The sequence below is a fragment of the Macrobrachium rosenbergii genome, chromosome 29 (assembly GCF_040412425.1).
Source record: "Macrobrachium rosenbergii isolate ZJJX-2024 chromosome 29, ASM4041242v1, whole genome shotgun sequence".
NCBI lineage: Eukaryota > Metazoa > Arthropoda > Malacostraca > Decapoda > Palaemonidae > Macrobrachium > Macrobrachium rosenbergii.
The window spans coordinates 8,915,551-8,935,784 of record NC_089769.1 but is presented as its reverse complement, the minus strand read 5'-3'; the positions used below and the strand labels follow the sequence as shown (position 1 = coordinate 8,935,784).

Below are 20,234 nucleotides of genomic sequence, written 5' to 3'. Positions count from 1 at the left end.
CGAAGAGCATATATATATAAAATATATATAAATATATATATATATATATATATATATATATGTATATATACATACATCGTTTATTGCTGTTGTTCTTTCCGGTCACCTTTGGCTTATTCCGTAAATGATGATATATCACAGATTTAACATCCGATTTAATGTGCAATTCGCCAGTGCAGAGCTCTAATCAGTGCAATTGGCGCGACCCAAGGGCTAAAGACTTTTACGGTCCATGAATAACAATAATGGTGGAAGTCTTGTCTAAATTCCGGTCCGAGAGGAAAGGCTGCTCAAGTCTTTCGAAGGGCGTCACATACACAAGATGACACGCAGTGCTGCAAAAGATAAGTCTGCGAAAAATAAAATAGGCCACAACCCAGAGGCATTTTCGTTTACTGCTGTCTTGTAAAACTTGGAAAAGAGAAGACTTTTTTTCTCTTATTAGGTTGGACTTCAAGGCGTCGCGTCCATCCAAGGATGAATTAGTGGATGGAAAATGGATGTAGTTAGAAGTTGCAATCCACGGCGCCACGAAATTGATTACACCTTGCTCCTTCACACACACACACACAGGGGGTCTTTTAAAGAAGGGCTTCTGAACTGAAGGGTCGAAATATACATGATATTGAGGACCGAGTGGCCAGGGGGGAACTTAGTGGTGTTGAATGGAAACTCTCTGAGGAAATGTAATAAAGAAAGTTTGCCGTCGAAGAGTAAATGATTGTGACCACCCCTGCGATGCTGAGGGAATGTGTTCATTTTTCTGTCTTTCAAGAGAAACCAAAAAATGGTTTGACTGTCCATGAGGCCTAGCGACTGTTCAGACTTCGAAGGCGACTCAGAGGGCTGTCTGTATGTAAATGGAAATCGAATGAAATGCAGACGCAGATTAGAGAGAAAAGCAAAATGATTGCTGCCCTCGGGAGCTGAGCTCTGCACAAAAGAAATGGTGAGAAATCGAGAAAGTATGTGCCGATGTTGCAGCTACAAGTGGGGAAGCCAGAAGGTTGTAATGGCGTGGTGAGACTGCGTCCGGGAGACGGGGAGGTGGGGGTCGGATGAATAGGATGGAGTGCCTGGCGCACCTAACCGTTAAGAGCAGAGCGAAGGGGAAGGGGGAGAAAGAAGAGTGTGGGAGGGAGTCACATGGTGGGGATCTCGGTGGGTCGAACGTGTGGGGAAGTGAAGCTGCCTCGAGTCTGATTGGCGAGGCAGCCTTTGGTAGCGAGTGAACGTGCGAGTTTTTGTCGGGGGGGAGGGTTAAGGGACCCGTGGGAAGAGGAGGGTTGAGAGCGATGAATAATCTTTGAGAGTTGGAGCCTGTAAGGTCGTTGCTATGCGGTTTATTTGTTTTGTGTTTTACAGAAACTTGGTTGTTAGAGATTCTCAGCCACTGATGATTTTCCTTTCCTTTCTTGCCTTTCATTTTATGAGTTTTCCTACACATATATTTAACTTGATGACGCTTTTATACATCAAGATGAAGTTGTCAAACTTATCCTCTTGCTCTTTTCCCCAGAAATAATGTCTGGAGAGTTCTGTGCATAGTGTTCTTCAACAAATAAAGATGAAACTTTATGGATTAAAAGTAGTATAAATATTAGTTTTCAGTAGTAATAAACAATTCCCATGTCAAATAATATCAAACAAGCCAAAACTTGTCCACTCAGCCAAAGCTAGAAACGAGATCAGAGGAAATTGAGGCTTCAGTTGGGCGGCTGCCTGGCTGGCTGGGGCGACCGAGGAAGGTGAAATGGCGGTCGCTGAGCTCGAGAAATGTTGGATGCACCGCAGTCTGCCTTTGTTCACGGTATTGGTAGGGTGTAGTGCTGGTGCACCTTTACTATCTGGATTTTTCTGAAGTATTTTTTTTGTCTTCCACTGGATAAAGAGGTGAGTGTAACGATATTATATGTTGTTACTTTTGGTGTTTGGAATTGATTTTGATTTATACTGCATATGTTGAGGGTTCCCTAGCTGAGTGCCATGGGTCTGTACCTAGGGGAGGGAGCACATCTTCTGATTATATTATTATGTTATAGCTTGCATTGACAGTTTAATAAGTAATATGAAGTATACTAATGCAATATCATGCACATTCAATAGAATGCAGCTTATACTTTAGTGGTGTTTGATGCAATATGTCAACTCAGGCCAGTCTCTTCACTGAGTCATGACATCCCTACAGTGAATTTGGCCAAAGTTTTTGAAGTTGAAAACCTTATGTTTGTTTATATCATGAAGTGCTTTGTTGTTTCAGTGAACACAAGTTAGATTGAAACTTGAGTAAAAAAAAAAAGAAAAAGAAAAATTGTTATAGTGTCCCATCATGATTAGTAATTTTGGTGTTCTGATTAGGAAAGTTGCAGTGTTACATTATGTCACTTTGCGAAATTGTAAGAACTTTGGAGCTTAGAAAATTTCAAAACATTGTGAAGTGTATTTTTGAGAAAGGTGGTTTAGCAGTGCCTAGTGGAAATCTTTGTGAAACCTGCCCAGTTGTGCTTTATTTGTGGATTAGAATTTTAGTTGGTTCAGCAAAGTATGCTGCTAGTGGATTGGACACCTGTGGCTAGATAATTTTGTAATCCAAGGGTGTTAATAAATAGGACACAGCTTCACCCACTCATGTATGTTGCTTCATCCACTTGTATGTTGTGATTAGAGCGAACACTGATTACGGACAGCTTTTCCCATTGTTTGATAGGAAATATCCATGATGGCAACTGATCAGATGGGATTTGGCCATATATAGATCTTGAGTGTCTTTCTATGTCAGTGAGTAGTTTTAATGGTAGTGAATTATACATTATGTGAAGGAAGCTCAAGTTTGCCTGTAAGAAATTTTGCAAAAATTAGATATTCCTTAAAATAAATTATAAAATAAGAAATTTCTAGTGAAATGTTTGGTAAATTAAGGAATTTATAGTCTGTGGATAAGGATGGCACACACTTTTGTTATATAATTATATTTTTATATATATATATATATATATATATATATATATATATATATATATATATATATGTGTGTGTGTGTGTGTGTGTGTGTGTGTGTACATGTATATATATACAAATATATCAGTTGCTGTAGTTCTTACAAGTGTGCTTATACTGATATAACTTCGAGACTTATGTAAAAGCATGTGATAAGGGAAGTGTCATTGTAATAGTCACATGTAACATTCTTTGTGAGTAATGAATAGATAGGAGCAGCTATTTGACTTGCCCAGGAACAAAACTAACATAAAGCCATCTTTGAAGACGCCTGTTTTGTGTATATTTGTTATGTGTAGATCTGTGGCATCAAACTGCAACTCAGCTGTTGTGGATTGGGGGATTGAGAGCAATGTCTTACAGTAAGTGGTTGTAAGTGATGTTTTGTGGGTTTTTTTTTTGTGCTTGTGGTTTCATTGCATTGCTTCATGGACCAATCTTGAGAACTGGGCCCAGTTCAGCTCACTAAAGTAGTATCTGTGGTTAACTTATTACCTCTAATCAGCTGCTATCAGGGGAACGCCTACAACCTGAATACAGGGGTCTGCTCTGCCACTTGCTTATTTATCTTGAAAATTTTCTTTGCCAGGTATTGTCATGTAAATTAAGTATACCTTATATATACACACACACACACACACACACACACACACACACACACACATATATATATATATATATATATATATATATATATATATATATACATACGAAATTCATTTCTGTTAGGGGACTTGGAGAAATTGGATTTGTAGCCACAGGTATTGCAGCCTGGTCTACAGGTGCTTACTATGGCTTGTTAGTATTGGTGAATGTAGTGTAATCACATTAAAGTATATTTTAAGGACACCATTAACATATCTGTAACATCGAGACTTTCTTTGACAAATTTGTCACTGTTACTATGGCTAGGACGTTGCGTTATGTAATTACATCCACTAGGGAATGATTACATTAGCCATAAACTTGCAGCCATTCAGAACAAAGGTCAGTATCTTGATGTGTTACCTTTGGATATTGTTACTGTTACCGAACAATGTCAATTAGCAACTAGATTTTTAGTAATTGAACCCCACTGCTTCTCCACACGGTGTGGTTGTTCAAAGTTTGTGGTTTCATACATTTTTGTATAGTTTGGTTATGCCTCGAGACGTGTATTGTTGTCATGGGTATAGAAATTGGCCTGGGAAGTTATTCTGCAATGCTGAATGCTGGACGCGCTCAATAGAAAATCGTTTTATGGATTCAAAGAAAACGGATTATTGCCATGATTTTTTTGTTTGTTTGTGTGGATTCACTTAGTTTTCACTGGTTCGTCAGTTACCTTCGTTTAGATTAATGAATGAGACATGCGGCGTTAGCGCGCAGTTCACTTCCTGACGTATGGACTCTCTCTCTCTCTCTCTCTCTCTCTCTCTCTCTCTCTCTCTCTCTCTCTCTCTCTCTTGTAATCGGTCAGAGACTAGACTGACTGTCGTTCGTCGACGACTTTAGCTATAGATATTCTTGTTTTCATCGTATTTGTCCTTTTCGTGTGTATATATAGAATAATAGTTTTAGACTGCTGGAAACCCCGGTTTTCGAAGGTTATTATACATCATTCAAGTTTACATCAGGTTGTTGACAATTTTAGTGGGAATGTCCGGTTGCTGTTGATAGTTGATGTCACAACTCGAGAATTGTACAAGGGTGTCCCATGTGAGGGAACGTCATAAAATGTTCGGAGAAAGTTGTCGAGGCAAAGCAGCATTTCCCGGGATGTGGGTGTTAGTTACTGTAGCTGCGCACACTTACACACACACATATCTGTCCGTTATATAATATATATATATATATATATATATATATATATATATATATATATATATATATATATATATATATATATATATATATATATATTATATATATATTTATACACACACATGTATATATATATTATATATATATATATATATATATATATATATATATATATATATATATATATATATATATATATATATATATATATATTGAGCCCATTTATGTATATATGGAGTGTATTTTGAGTTAGTTTTTGTAGGCTCTTTTGTGCTTAGTAGTTCCAGTTGCAAATAGATATCTGACGTCGTGACTTTGTACCATGACTAGGCTAATAGGCTAAAAATTACTTTCCCAATAATAAACACGTAAACTCCTTTTAGTTATGAAGTAGTAAGCAAGCATAATCTTCATTTCCGAGCACCAGACACATGACTCACATTCTAGGAAAGGGTGAAGCCCTACAGTTATCAGTTAAGAAAATAACAAGGTTGAAGCTCTTCAGTAAGGTTTTCATGTATATTATTTTCTTTGCTATGAGCTATTTTGTATTAGTAATACTTTTATGATGGGATTTTAGTGTGCTTGTATAAATGGGAGGTATAGGTTTGAGCTCCAGCTGTGGCACATTCTGCCATCTCCTGCCACTGTGGTGTTTAATCACCCCTGCTGTCAAACAGCACCGGCGACAAGACAAGGTAAATATCATGCTGAATGTGAATACCATTATTGTCACCTTATGAAGGTCGACCCTCTGGCTCAGAAGGTGAAGTTGTGTGCCATCAAGAAATTATGCTGTGAGGATGAGAAACAGGTCCAGCTCCTGTGTGAAGATTTATTGGAAAGTCGCAGAATTAAGTCAGCTACGTAGTTTGGCTTCTCAAAGTTTGTATATGATTAACAGCATGAGAAGACACCTAAATTGATTTTCAGGATCCTGACTACTCAAGAAGAAGACTTGTATATGTCATTTTTAACACATTATTGGTTACTATGAGTAAAATAACAGAATCATGGTAAAGTAGCCTGCTTTGTAGTTTGTCTTCTAGTGTCAACTGCTTGTTTGAAAATTCCCATCTGTGCCTAGATCCCTGAGCATTCCCGCCTGTCCTTTTTAAGTACTGGCTCTTGGTAACATTAACATTCTACCAAAGGCACCTAGCTGACACCTGATTATCACCAAAGGATTTTTCTTTGGATACGGCCATCAATCTGCACACTTGGCATCAGGGCTGAAACCCAGTACTGGTGAGATAAAGGACTCCAACTCTGCCACCAGCTCACTTTACTGAGGAAAGCTTCAGCATTACAAACCATTCATGAATTTTGCATTGAGCCACATTTCCAGAAGAAGACGGCCATGCAGTGTTAGATAACAACAGCAGTATAAAATTTACCAATGAATAGATTGATCAGCTTCCCTTGTCGGCAGGATGAGCCTCGGGTGTTTGGGATCACCCATGATAATATGTGGGACTGCTTCAAGTGAAACATTTTTTTCTGCTTGATTTGGAACTGAAACTTCATGACATTTCATAGATTTTTTAGTTTTTTTTTTTTTTTTTTCCTTTTGTGAAGAAGAAAGGTGTTTTTGAGGACTTTCCTCTGTATATCAATTAGCTATTCAAGAGTAATAATGTAAGCATTAGCTATATTTGTGCTGTTGGTCAGACCATGGTGTATTAAGGAAATTTTCATAGTGTACTGAAGTAACATTGAATTTATGAATTCATTAAAGGTATTTAAACAGTTGTAGTACGTTGATAAATGTCTCGATCATAGCTGCCAAATAATAAGATTAACAAAGTACCATTAGATTCAGATGCAAGGGCATTTGACGTATTCTCTTACTGCATAATATTTAAACAGGTTGGTCAGCGAAATATAGATATGAAAGATAGTAGAGGTTATGCTTATTTTTATGTTTGGGGTCTTCTTGAAATTTGTTCTAAAAATGCAGTTGGGTTTAAAGTAAAGGTAAAGGTGAATTATTTCACTGAGTGATCAAAGTTGTCCCCTGGGAAAGTAGGATGTTTCACTATTTGGTAATTTAGAGATTTATACTGTATAAGTTGTTCTGTAATATTATCTTACATTTAGAATTTGGAAGACACTTAGGCTATTCGAATTAGCAATTAAGGTTAATAAAATAAAATTTTAACATTATTTACTTGTTGATTTGTGTGATGGCTGTTATGAAGTATTGAAGATATGCATGGGATAATTCCAGTTGTCATGTTTATTTCATTTTCGTGATTCTTTTCTATTTTCAGGATAATTGCACTGTACTCTCTCTACAAAGCTAGATCAGCCATCCCTCCAAAGATATGAATAAGAGAAGCAGAAGAATGACCCTCATTCAGTGTCCATTTTAAACCGCATGACATTATTGTTGTTACGATGCGTCATCTAACAAAGTCAACAACTTTGTTTCCTCAGAGAGTGCATTCGGCATATTCACTCAGCAAGAAGTATGAGAGTAGTGGTGAATTCTGCAAATCTGAGAGTGAGGTGTTGAAAAATGACACACTCGAAAAAAGTGACAATAAAACCTGTCAGGCCCAACAGTCACCAGAAAGAGAAAGGCAGTCTCCTGTAAAGTCATCTGTAACAATGCCCAGTAAACCTTGTGTTAAGAATGCACCATCTGGTGGTTCCAAGTCCTCCCCCCAAAAACAGAAAATACTCCCCATGACTTCACTCAAGTGTTTCCTTTGTAATAAGATAATCAAAATTGAAAAGTTATCAGAACATTTACTGTTTGGAGGGGTATATTGCCTTAAATGCCCAGTGGTTTTTAAAAAATGTCAGTCTTTCCAGGTGTGGACAGTGCAACAGAAACAAAGAAATAACCCCTGTGAGCATGTATTGCAATATTCTATGGATCCTATGGAAAGTCTGGAATTGCATCTTTCCAATCAGTATTTAGAAAATGGGACTTCTTGCAGAGCATCACTTATAGATAAACCGCATCACCTAAGGGCTTATGTTAATGGGATGAATTCGCTGAAAAACGAGTTTCCCTGGAAAGAAGCAGTTTCGTGCTTCAAGCAAAGTGGTAAGAAGACGAAAGCAAGAAAAAGCACAGTTACAAAGGAACAGAGTGTTGATAAACATTCCATTCACACTGCCAATGATGATAATATTTCAGTTAACTCGAATACGAATGAGCTGTCACGAGATCGCTCACAGGATGTCAAAAATGGTCCGGTTGCGCCCGATATAGTGAAAGCTGATGACCAGGTGCACATTTCAGTGAAAAATGAGTTAGGGAACTTCAATCTGTCCAGTGACGTGCAAGGTCAGAGTGTGCCAACAGCGACTCCTCGTCAGTCACCTACTAAAAACTCGCCCAATAAGAACTCATACGCGGATTTAGGACTACAGAACAGGAAGAAAAAACAGGAAGTTAGGAAGAGGAAAAGGTCAGAATGGATATCTGGAATTAGAAAGAGAAATCATTCCTCAAAAAGTAATTCAAGTGTCAGTTACGTTGAGACTCCACCGAATGGATTTTACTACGTAGTGCGTCATGCTGTATCAGAATGCCCGAACTGTTATGCAAAGATAAGCCCTCCTGATTTTACTGTGAATATTGTGACCTTTTTAATGACTGCAGTTTGCGCTGATTGCAGTCTGACCATTTACATAGTTCACGATCCTCCCGATGACTCGTCACCCAGAGTTTGCATTGTGACAGACGAGGAGAAGCGCGCTGGTGCTCGGAAAAAGACCACTCAGAGGAGTCTCAAAAAGGCAACAGTTGTGGAGTCGTAATGTATAGGTTTTCTGGTGTTTCGCAAAGAACCTACTTGTAAATGTTGGTAAAAAAAAAAATAGCTCAAATATGTTACGCGATATATGAGTAAATGTTTAAAAGGACATTGTACATTGCAGGACATGCTTTAATGCTTGGATCACCTGCAGGTATTTCTACTTTTTCGTTCGTCCTGTTTTTTTTAAAACTTCTGACACGTAAAGCACAAATGTTTATTTGAAAACAAAACTATTAAACAGAAATGTTAAAAATTTTATTAATCTCTTTGAAGAGTCCTTAACTTAATGCAAGCACAAAGCTGTACAGAAAGTTCGCAAATGCGTATTTTAATGAAGTACGTTTGTTCAGTGGCATCTTAGTGTCCAAATTGTCAATCTTTCTGTGCTATCTGAAGATGTCCACTATTTGTTACTTAAGGGAATTTGTTCAGTCTCATGGTTTTGAAGAGGTAATTGGAGCTGATAATAACAAATTATTGTATTTTATAAAGCTTTCTGTTGAGGCATCCACCCATTATAATCTGTTTAAGTCGTTTTATTTTCGTAAAATAACTTCATAAGTCTTATGTCGCGGACTTCTAAGTGAGCATACAGTTATCCAACTGCATAAATCTATTGTCTTTATATTTAACAATTAATATGGCTAAACACTGTATGCTGTTATTATGAAGAGTTGTAGATGTGACTATCTCTTGTCAAAATCTTAACGTTTTACTCGAGTGTATAGCAGTTTTGGGTTAAACTACATAAAGGTTTCCCATTTTCTATGGAAGTGGTATTAAGGAGTTAGATTCAAAATGCCCATCGTAACTTAAAGTGCATTTTATCATTCATGGTGAAATTGGTGCTATCTCAAAACAGCGCCTTCCCTCTCTCAATATTATGTGTATGTTATCATTCGAGTTTCAGAAGTAAAATTAGGTATTGTGACAAATAGATTAAATGTACTGATACGTTTTTGTAGAATTTTGTAAATAAAAACAAAATAATTGGTGATCTTTTGTTACAGCAAATCAGCCTTTAGTAATAGTTCTGAAAGTTGAATTCACACAAGATATACTTTATATCTATATATATATATATATATATATATATATATATATATATATATATATATATATATATATATATATATATATATATATATATATATATATATATATATATTATATGTAGGATATATATGTAAAATATATATGCATACATTCATACAGTTTTAACACCATAAGGCCATAATTTCTCACTGATCAAGTCCTCGACTCATTAAGAACCTGGCCTCTTACTAGGGTTTAATGTTTATTGTAGTTCCTTTGTCGATATTTCTTTTAGACATTCCCATTGATACTTTATCTGAATTCCTTATAACTTCCAAAGGAAGTTTCATCATCATTTGCAAAAGTACGTGACCAAATGATCCCCTTTTTTTTTTTTTTTAAGTTGAGCTTGGTCAGAAGATTTGACTAAATTTCCATTTGCTGACTTTAGTAGAATTTGGTTCGTTGCCCTTCTTGTCATTATTTTGCGCATAGCTTTATTGTTTCTAAAACTCGTCCTAAAACAAAAAAAAAAAATTTCTTATTTCCCAGATGTCTGATGCTTTCCTTTAGACACTGTATCAGAACGGATGAGCATAGCTTGGAGATATTTTTGGAGAAGTTGTACGCACTTGCTTACTTTATAACTGAAGTTGTAGTTAAAAGTATGAGGCCTTGATTATCTTTAATAAGATAAGACACACTCATCATGTTAGTTATCTAATTTTATTGCTGGGCTACTGGTCAAGAAGAGCATCCCAATAGTGAACTGAAGAAAAATGCGAACTTTGGTAAGGGCCTGTATTTCTCTGTGCAGTGGACATGTGGGCAGCTATTGCGTACATCAAAGCAAGGAAGCTCCAAAGGAAAGTGGAATTACAAGGAGGCATAACAAAAAATCCTGAAACGCAGGTGAGTTACTCAACCAAGCGTCTTATCTGAAGCCTTAGTTTGTAGATGCAATTCCCTCCATCCTCACATCCACCAGAAGGGTTAGGGTTTTAGAGCTTATCATCTAAATTTATTGATTGATGTGACCTTTCTAGCTGGTCTTGCTTTTTCTTGCTAGGTAACAATAAGCCACACTCTGGCAGGGGGTCTGGTCTTCCCCCTCTGCTCACCTATGTGACCGAGAGACTGACATCTCCAGGTGTGAGTTCAACATTAATCATTATCTTGGGACAGGGTAGTGCCGTCAGTGCACCTCATGCGGTGCACTGTGGGCATTACTTCCGGTTCTTTGCAGCTTGCCTTCGGCCCCTAGATGCAACCCCTTTGGTTCCTTTTACAGCGCCTCCTTTCATATTCTCTTTCTTCCACCTTACTCTCCACCCTCTCCTAACAATTGATTCACAGTGCAGCTGCGAGTTTTTCCTCCTGTTACACCTTTCAGACCTTTTTACTGTCTATTTCTGTTTCAGCGCTGAATGACCACATGGGTCCCAGTGTTTGGCCTTTGGCCTAAATTCTATATTCAGTTGAGACATCCTCATGCCTAAGAGCTAAGACTCCATTAAAAGACGAGGGTTTATATATCTTAATAAGAACGAATGGTAAAGTTTTCAGATAATTTCCAGCTTTCCTATGTATACAAACCTGATGTCCTTAATTGTAATCCCATCTCTAACCACTCTTCAACAGCCCTGCTGCCACTGAAACTGGCAGAAGTGAGAGGCGTGTGTGTAATAGCCCAAACCCCGTGGGAAAGACTGCCAAATTTGAAAACCTTGTTGCCAAGCTTTCATGATTGGCCCAGCTGTGAGAAGGATGTCCATTTTACAAAAGGTGGTGGGTTATATATTTAGGAAAAATAAAAATCTGCCATTTGTACGGCTAAAGTGCCTGGTAAACGTCAACACAAATTAGGAGCTTGTCGAGAGATGAAATGTTCGAGGCTGGAAAATAGTATGAAACCTCTGAGATTAGCATGGTAGAGGAGCAGTGTTTACAAAGTCAGAGAGTAGTGGGTTTGGAAGCAGCAGGACGAAGACCAATAGGAAGGTCCAAGAAGCCCTGTACTTGATGGGGATCTATGTGAAAGTCCACAGAACTGGTAAGTAATTCATGACATGTCTAAAGCCTCATGAAAATGCCAGTGAGGATGATAACTAGTGTCTTGAAACGTTCAGAGAGCATTCATATGTGTAGTCTCAGTTCTGGTAGCTTTTTTCTTTGTTGTACCAGGGTACCCGAGTATATATACATAGCGTAAGCACTTATGCAAATAAAGGACACATCCTGTCTATATTTAGGATCTTTGTGTATTTTGTCTTATACTTTGGGTAAGATGGTTCAGGTCAAAAGTCAGTTTGTTGGAAGTAAATCGCTGTGTGACACTGTCTTGGATACAGGAAAAGGAAAATGGATGGACCTGTCTTAGAAGGTAAAATATAATACTTTCAAGTAGCTGTTTGGTATGTATATATCAGAACTACATAGACTGATAATTGGACAATAGGAAGAATATGACAAGAAGTTTACGTCATCGATCCTCTGGACATGTATAACAGACGCCAAAAAGAAAAGATAGTGATATTTGAGCCGCTGATCATCAGGTAATGGAAGAGTTTCAAATTAAACATCCAAAGGGGAAAAAGCAGAAGTAGAATAATGTATGGATGAAAGACACAGATCAACAAATCATCCAAAGAAATATGTATTTATACTTGATGCATATACAGCTACTGGCAAGGTAACCTCTACAGAAGTATGGATGCTGACACTGCTACGCAGAGGTAGAGGCTCTGGAGATGGTAGCAGAAAGTTGTCATACAGAATATCTGACCCACAAATTTTGTTAGCAATCGAAAGAAACCAAGTTAGTCTCGACTGACGAATGGACGTCCTGGACTCCCGCCTCGCACACAACTATATTTGAGAAGGTAGCATTGCGCCTGTGTACTCAGTGTGACGGGTTACTGCCGGCTGAGCATTTTCTGGTGCGCTGCTCCAGATGTGTAAGCAGCAGCAGGAGAAAGTATGGCCTTTCCTGGAAGTCTCTTATCTCGCTCCTGGCTCACCACTTTAGCAGGATGATTAAGACGAGAAGTCTCATCTTAAAGGGATGCTTGATTAACAAACTACAGTGGTATTTATATGAATTGCCGACCAGTCAGCAGCCAGGAAATTTACATAGTGACTAACAGACTAATAATGCACATGCATTCTATTTTAGACTTTATGTCTTCCGAATACGTGAAAATCAGGCGTGTCACGGAAATCGACGCCTGCCCTGCTGGCTTGATGTGTTGCTAAGGGGTATGGCGTGAGAACCACGGTCCGAGAGCCAGGTGCGATCCAGGTGTCGCCGAAGAGGTGCCGGTCTGTCGGCTCAAGGAGGGCAGCGTGAGAACCTACTTACGTGGCACAAGGATATCCTCCGACGATGGTTGGATCATGTGCATTGTTGGGGAAAAAACCCACGAATTTGAGGAATTTTGTCAATAAGATGAAGATGTCGTGAAAGCTCGCTGGAATGAGGCCATTGATCTTCCTGACAATCTAGCATTTTGAAGAGCTAAATTAAGAGGACATTTATATTGATACTTGTGTCTCTGGAAAAGATAATTATGAGATGAAGATAATGATTCCCCAAACAGTCCAGCATTCTGGAGATGTAGAAATAAATGTCTTGGTAGTCAAGCATAGAAAAAGATGTCAAAAAAAAAAAATATATATATTGATTTCCCCAGTAATCTTCCATCCGAAGGATAAAATCAAGAGGATAAAATCAAAAGAAATAATGATATCACTTTTGCTCATAATCATTAGTCATCTGGAAGAGATAAGATTAGTGAGACAGATACTGATCTTACAGGTAAACATCTTTAAAAGATAGTATTAGTGAAATTTTTTTGGGGAAAAGATAATACTGCAGATTTATATGAGTAATGCCTGATAGAGCTGTCAATCAAAGTCCTTCTCTTGGCCAGGTTCAGAGAACACGAGTAAGAGGACAAAAAAAGGTGGGGGGGAGACCGCTAGAGCTTAACCATGAAGGATACGATAGGTCTGTCCTCAAAAGGAAGAAAAGTTATAAGGATCTTGAAAAACAAAAGCAAGAAGAGAATTCCAAAGCTTGGCAGTAGAACAGTGGTTCTCAACCTTTCTAAAAGTTGGTCCTTCCCTCCACGCCCCCTTGCTTCTATGAGTAAAATTCCCTTCCAGATTTAAAGGAAAATAAAAAAGAAAAGAGAAAGAGAAGGGTGTTTTTATTCTTTTGGGAATGAATTAGTGAGATTCTTGACACTGCTTCTTAGCCACTCTTAAGAGAATAACGAATATAATTAGAGAATTTTTAATTTTCCCTAGGGCTCGCGCCCCCCTTGGATACTGCTGACGTCCCCCAGGTTGAGAACCACTGCAGTAGAAGAAAAGCAGTTGATGAACCATGTGATACTAGGATTACTGACTTACGGAGTAAGTGTGGGAAGGAGTAGCCTGGCGGGTTTGTTACTAGCCCACAACAGAGAGCTGAATAACACGGAGATCAAAGTGGTACTTATAGAAAGGAGAGGGGAATCACCTGGAAGCGGAGAGGAGGTTTAGAAGATGAAGCAAAGGTGGGATCAGTGAAGAAATTATCTTGGATTCACTCTTACAGAGGAAGAAATCCAAAGGAGGAGCACCCAAACGCGGCAGGTAACAGAGGTAATTAAGATGAAAAAAGAATTTATCATCATAACAGCGTAATACACCCAATTGTTAGAGGCATGTTTAACCAGTGAGTAGTGTGATATCACAAATAAAGCTTTGAAGCAACTTGGACACCCAAAATACAGAGGAAAGTGAGTAGTTTAGTTAAAACTTCATAAATCACTGAAAAATTGGATGGTATAGGAAACGGAGAAAAGCAGATGTTGACCAGTCAACAAGAACAGATATCAAATGAGATTAGAACAGTGAGGAGCAGTTCTTGTGACAGGGAAGAGAGTGGATGTTTGACCCATCAACAACAGATATAAAACAGTTTGATGGAAACTGGAAATAAGTTTACAAAGGGGAGATGAAAGTAAGTGTGATCCTTTGCTAACGAGATTATGCCAGACTCGATTAAGTGCTTCGAGGTAATAGCAGTAATTCTCCGATGGGAGATGAACTCAGAGCGTGCAGGAAAGTGAGAGGTGAGTCAGATTTCAAATACTTTGGCAGTAGAAGTAGTTAACATAATAGAATGTTAATTGGAAGGATTGAAGCAGTCACCTTTCTTATTGACTGGCTGGACCGGAGCATGTTTCCAGCAGGAACGATAAGTATGGGATTTAAGTCAGGTGAAAAGATGGCAGAGCCAGTCCGCTTGCATACTTCTTGAGGAATTCAGTAAGAATATTAAATTAACCCGATGCTCTGCCAGTCTTTAAAAATGCAACTACCCTATGGACTGCTGGAACTGAGAATATTGGGCAGGACCTTGATCAGACAGGACTAGATTCAGAGGATTATGAGCTGCAGAATCACACTCAGCGGATCTAGGTAAGCACGACAGATTTGTACAATGAATGAACTTCATAATTTCCTGATATATGTGGGTATGTTTTCCATTTCAATGAAATCTTGGAAATCCAAATTTGGGAATGAAACGTTGAAACTGTCCTTTCCCACAAGGATTTTTAACTGATACTGGGTGAGACAACATTTTACAGCAATACCAGCCATGCTACCAGAAAGGATGTTTGCAAAAATGCCTCAAAATTCAGAGGCTAAAAAATGTCAAAGTGTAAGTGCATTTAAGATCTTCCATGAAGGCATGTGATGAGAATGCATCGTGTAAATGAAGAAAGCCGTTGATTAAGAAGGGTTTGTTAGGGGATTTGTCAGGTATTCAGAGTATGTGTCCCTCATAGCCCTCTTAGGTGTATTATGTTCATCAAGAAAAGGTCTCCAGAATTTCATGAATAATTCAAAACTAGGAGAGGACTGGAACAGGACTCTCTTAAAAGTATGCAATATATTTAGAGCTCGCTAACAGTTCTGCAGTGGGTGGAAACGAGCACTGGATGGACTAATAATAATATCTGGAATCGATACAAATCTCGCCGATCTAGAATGAGTTAAGGTCGTTTCAAAGAAAGGTTACTCATATACAGAAATCTTAACAATTCTGTAGTGGGCGGAAATGAGCACTGGATGGACTAACAATATTATCTGGAATCCATACAAATCTCGCCGATCTAAAGTGAGTTAAGGTCATTTCAAAGAAAGGTAACTCATTTACAGAAATCTTAAAAAAAAAATGCATACAGTTATATGAGATAGACCAAAGGAAAAATTAATTTTAAAGTCTCCCTTTAATAGAAAAGAATGGAATTTCGGAAAGAATGATTAATAGAGATCCGCAGTAAAGCAGATTAAGCCAGCGGTGTAGTCAGAGGAGCACGAAGCCGAACTCCTGCAAAAGTAACACTATTGATTAGTCTACCTTGCATTATGCCCCCCACGACGGTCTGTTAGTAACACTGCGCGTAATTAATATTTTTGAGCATTTGACGATGCTTGGTTCTGATGATATTAAAGCACCTTTTCATAACAGTTAAATGAACTTCGGTTTTACTCTTTTTTTGATATACGGAAAATGGTTGTCAGCAGTATCTGGAAGCTTGTCGTATGGGATTTAAAGAATTACAACAAGATTCCTAATTCTTGTGTGACAATCTTCTACCGGTTTTTTTTTTTAACCATAATTTTTGGAACCTCTTAAGTTCGCGCATGACACTCGTTCCTAATTCTATCAAGGAGCCACGATGGCGTTGCTGAGTGCAAAAAATATAATGGATCCTTACCCAATACAATACAGTGTAGAATTTAGGCCAGAGGCCAAGCGCTGGGACCTATGAGGTGAGTGCGCTGAAATGGAAATTGTCAGTAAAAAGGTTGAAAAGGCGTAACAGGAGGAAAACCTCGGAGTTGCACTATGAATCATGTGTCAGGAGAGACTGGAAAGTAAGATGAAAGAAGGAGAGTATGACTGAAGTACAGTAAAAGGAATTAAAGGGGTTGCAGCTAGGAGCCGAAGAGACGCTGCAAAGAACCTGCACCTGACATTACTATCCTCCTACTATAAAACACTTCCTAGTATGTCATGGATAAGGTGCTCAAAAGTTGAAAGACCGAGATTTCAGCTAGTGTTGAGTATTAGGTCGGTCTACTCTCACCTTCTCATCAATCTTGATTTCAAAAGTGAGCTTCTGCGGGACGAACTTCTTCTCGGTAGAGTAGAATTGAAATGAAGTCACTCTGTCAAGTGAATGACCCGCCTCCTTGTTTTATCATACAGAGGGTATTTTAGGCATTGCTTTCAAGAACTTTGTGACTGCTTTCTTGTACTGGTTCCTTAAGTCATGATTCACAATCCCATAAATACTCAAGGGAATTCTTTTTGACGTTGGGGGTATTTCCTAAAAGATTGTCTTTTTTTTTTTTTTTTTACCAGCAGTTCTGTTTATCATTCAAGAGGTAAGAAGTACATGACCGTACGCTGGTCTTGCATAATCGGACTGTTTTGAAACATGTTATATTAAAATAATAGCATGAGAAATTTTATCTTGTATGGATAATTGTATAACAATAAAATAGCTTCATACAGTCGAATTATGCATTTCAGTAGGAATCTTATAAGCCCTGTGACGAGAGTTGGACATCTGGGAAGAAATATGTCTCCCCCCGAGGTAAGTTGGATTGCTTTAGTGTGAGTATTGACAGTTTAGTGGAAACACTTATGAAAGGAGCTAGAACTCTAGAAATATTAAATGCTGTGATGATTTCTATACACAATTCGTAGAAATAGGTAAATGTTGAGCGACGGTGTTCAGAAATGAATAAATGCATCATGGTTGTGTAACATTTGCTGCGTATGAATTAATTGCAACACTTGATACCTTCTAGCTCTGAAATCGTTCGAAAACCATTGTTACTACTACTATTGCCTAGAGTTCTATCCTGGTAATTCAAGAAAAATGTAACCACACTAATATACTCGTAATATGAAGAATACTAAAGAATGATATCGATATTGTAGGAAATATGGTAAAAGGAGTGTCAAAAAAAGATTGTTTTTTACCTTTTTCATTGTTAAATCGAAAATAAACTTGCTTGTATCTCGGAGGATTATCTGTTTTCCAGAATGGTAAAAGTCACAACGCTTTTTTCCTCTGATGCTTAGTATTCAAAGTATATACCGAACCCAGTATTTACTGGAATACTTCATCGATATTTCTCTCAAGAAATGGATTTAGAAGATGTCTACAACAAACTTCAAGAGCGATGTACCCGCTAAGTTAAAATGGAAACTAACGATATGATAAAATAAGATAAAACACGATAACATTGTTTATGGAGTAGCCGTACCTCTCAAGCTTTATCTGTGATAATGGATGGTTCCCTGCATAAAATTATTTTGTATTAATGTTTTTTGTATTAATATAAAATATTTTTTTATTAATACTAAAGATATTTTTGTTTTAATATTTACGAAATTGTCGCTGCATAAATGGATATTCTGCATTTTGTTTTATCTGTCTGATAAGAAAAGTCTATAATACTTTCTGAAACAGAATGTATACTAGCTGCAGTGAAATTTCGTACAAAAATTGTAGTACATTGAGTTTATTGATTTATTTTAACGAGTTTTATTGCAGTAAATTTTAATATACAAGTATTTGGAGCCTAGGAATAGTTGGGGAAGAGACGCATCGGGGCAACCGACCCCTTAGCTTTGGGATGGGGGTGGGGGGGGAGAAAGATGAAAAAGAAAAAGAAGATAACATAAAAATGAAGTATTCGATTTCCCCAGAAGAAATGAGCTCTCTTCCATGCTCTCTGGACCCCTGGGATCTTTGATCTCTGGTGACTTCTGTACTGAATACATTACCTTTTTTGTGCCTGATGGTACTGATCAGCATGACAATTTTGCCCAGGAATTCTGTCAATCATCTTATTGTCTGCAGCTGGCAATGAAACCTTTCATATCACCGATTATCAAATGGATCGAGTTCTAACAGATGTTTCAGCTAAGATGAGGTCGACATCATTAGGCCTGGAATTCTGTCAATCATCTTATTGTCTGTAGCTGCTGGTAATGAAACCTTTCATATCACCGATTATCAGATGGGTCGAGTTCTAACAGACGTTTCAGCTAAGGTGAGGTCAACATCATTATGAAAGGTATATCTAAATCTTTTGCCATATAAATATATTCCCAGTTCCACAGTTTGGAAAATGGCAAGATGAAATGCTTGCATGTGATTGTCCACCCATAGAAATCTCTGAAATTCGTGGATACATCAGTCGCGTTAAGAAATTCCAGAGGATGGCTTGTTCCATTGAAAGGAAAACTTGAAATCCAGCCTTGCGGACAATCATGGATTAATTTTCACGTACATGGGCACACCTTGGTAAACAGACCATGACTCACAGAAAATTTCGGTAGCTCATTCGATTTACAGAAATTTACTGTAAGTCACCGGTGTGTCAGATCAGATCTCAATTTTGAAAACTAAACAACTGAAACAACTTGGTCTCATCTTCGATGGGCAAAGTTAAAATCGTTCGTCTTTGATTCCATCTTCATTTTAGTCGAAAATGGAAACGTATTAACCAGCTTTACGCCATAAGACGGCTGATTTTTTTCCCCCCGACACCTTGAGTTGCTTTTTATCAAAAGTCCTTCTCATTTAACGGACATTGAAAAAAGTCTTAGATGAACTAGACAACATTGGTGGGGAATGTTCATGTCAGTTTGTCATTAAATTTTAATATAATGTTTGAGTTTCTTCTTCCAGACTCATTACCGTAGGTCTGTTGCTTCTCAAATAGTCATTTTCCAGATGAATATAAATACGCAGTATTGTTTCTGTTCCAACAGGCCGTGTCTAATCAGTCCTTCCCGCGCTATAAAAGGTTGCCGCAATACCCATTTTTTTAGCTGGTGTTTACGCCGGAAGTGTTGCATTTAGGGGGCCATTGTTTTCTCCCTTCGTCGCGTATTATGCTTCTTGTTGCGCTGCTCCTTTCCAGGCATGGTGCTTGGAGAACTTTTGCAAATGCCGTTAAATATTTTGACTGCGGTGAAATAAGCTTTTAGTTTTTGTTTTTTCATATTAAAACTGGGTTTCCTTCAGAATTTTGATCCCCATCGTTTAGAAGTATTGTGGGAGAGCTGTTAAAAGCATTTAAACACTGCTTGAAGTTCATTCATTGAAAATAAAGAAAAGAAAATAGCTTTGTTCTCTTCTTTCCCATTTCATGATTTAGGGAAGTTCGTGGCCAGGTGGTTTTGATACATTTTTCACCTTCCTGTCTTTTATTCTGGTATGCACGTATGCAGTCGTTAAACTCTAACATCTGTCTTCTGTTCTGGTATGTGCTTATGATGTTAAACCCTAACATCTGTCAGAGATTTAAAATTAGCTATGCTTCAGTAAAAGGTGTTTAACACTTGTGGCTTATTGCATTACTAGACGACAAAAGTGACTAATGTAAGAGGGGCAAGACACGTCTCGATTTTAAGGATGCTAGGTCCCTTTTCCGAGATCTGACCGAGGTAACTTCGTTCTGCGCACGCGCACACACATTCATATTATATATATATATGTATATATAATGATTTTGTGTATGTACGTGCAGGTC

General features: G+C 37.9%; 2 protein-coding genes across 2 annotated transcripts in view; both read left to right on the top strand.

Moving 5' to 3' along the window:
• The window catches only part of LOC136854575 (cerebellar degeneration-related protein 2-like), a 484,848-nt gene that overhangs the window by 87,712 nt on the left and 376,902 nt on the right, over positions 1-20,234 (top strand). The gene's annotated exons all lie outside the window — the stretch shown is intronic.
• LOC136854577 (uncharacterized) lies at positions 1,520-9,568 on the top strand. Its single transcript, XM_067130957.1, has 2 exons — positions 1,520-1,893; positions 7,074-9,568. Exon 2 carries the CDS (start codon positions 7,201-7,203, stop codon positions 8,575-8,577), a length of 1,377 nt encoding a protein of 458 aa, XP_066987058.1. The 5' UTR covers positions 1,520-1,893; positions 7,074-7,200; the 3' UTR covers positions 8,578-9,568.

What these genes read in the sequence shown, in the direction of transcription:
- LOC136854577 (XM_067130957.1), top strand. Translation starts at nt 7,201, where the DNA reads ATGCGTCATCTAACAAAGTCAACAACTTTGTTTCCTCAGAGAGTGCAT.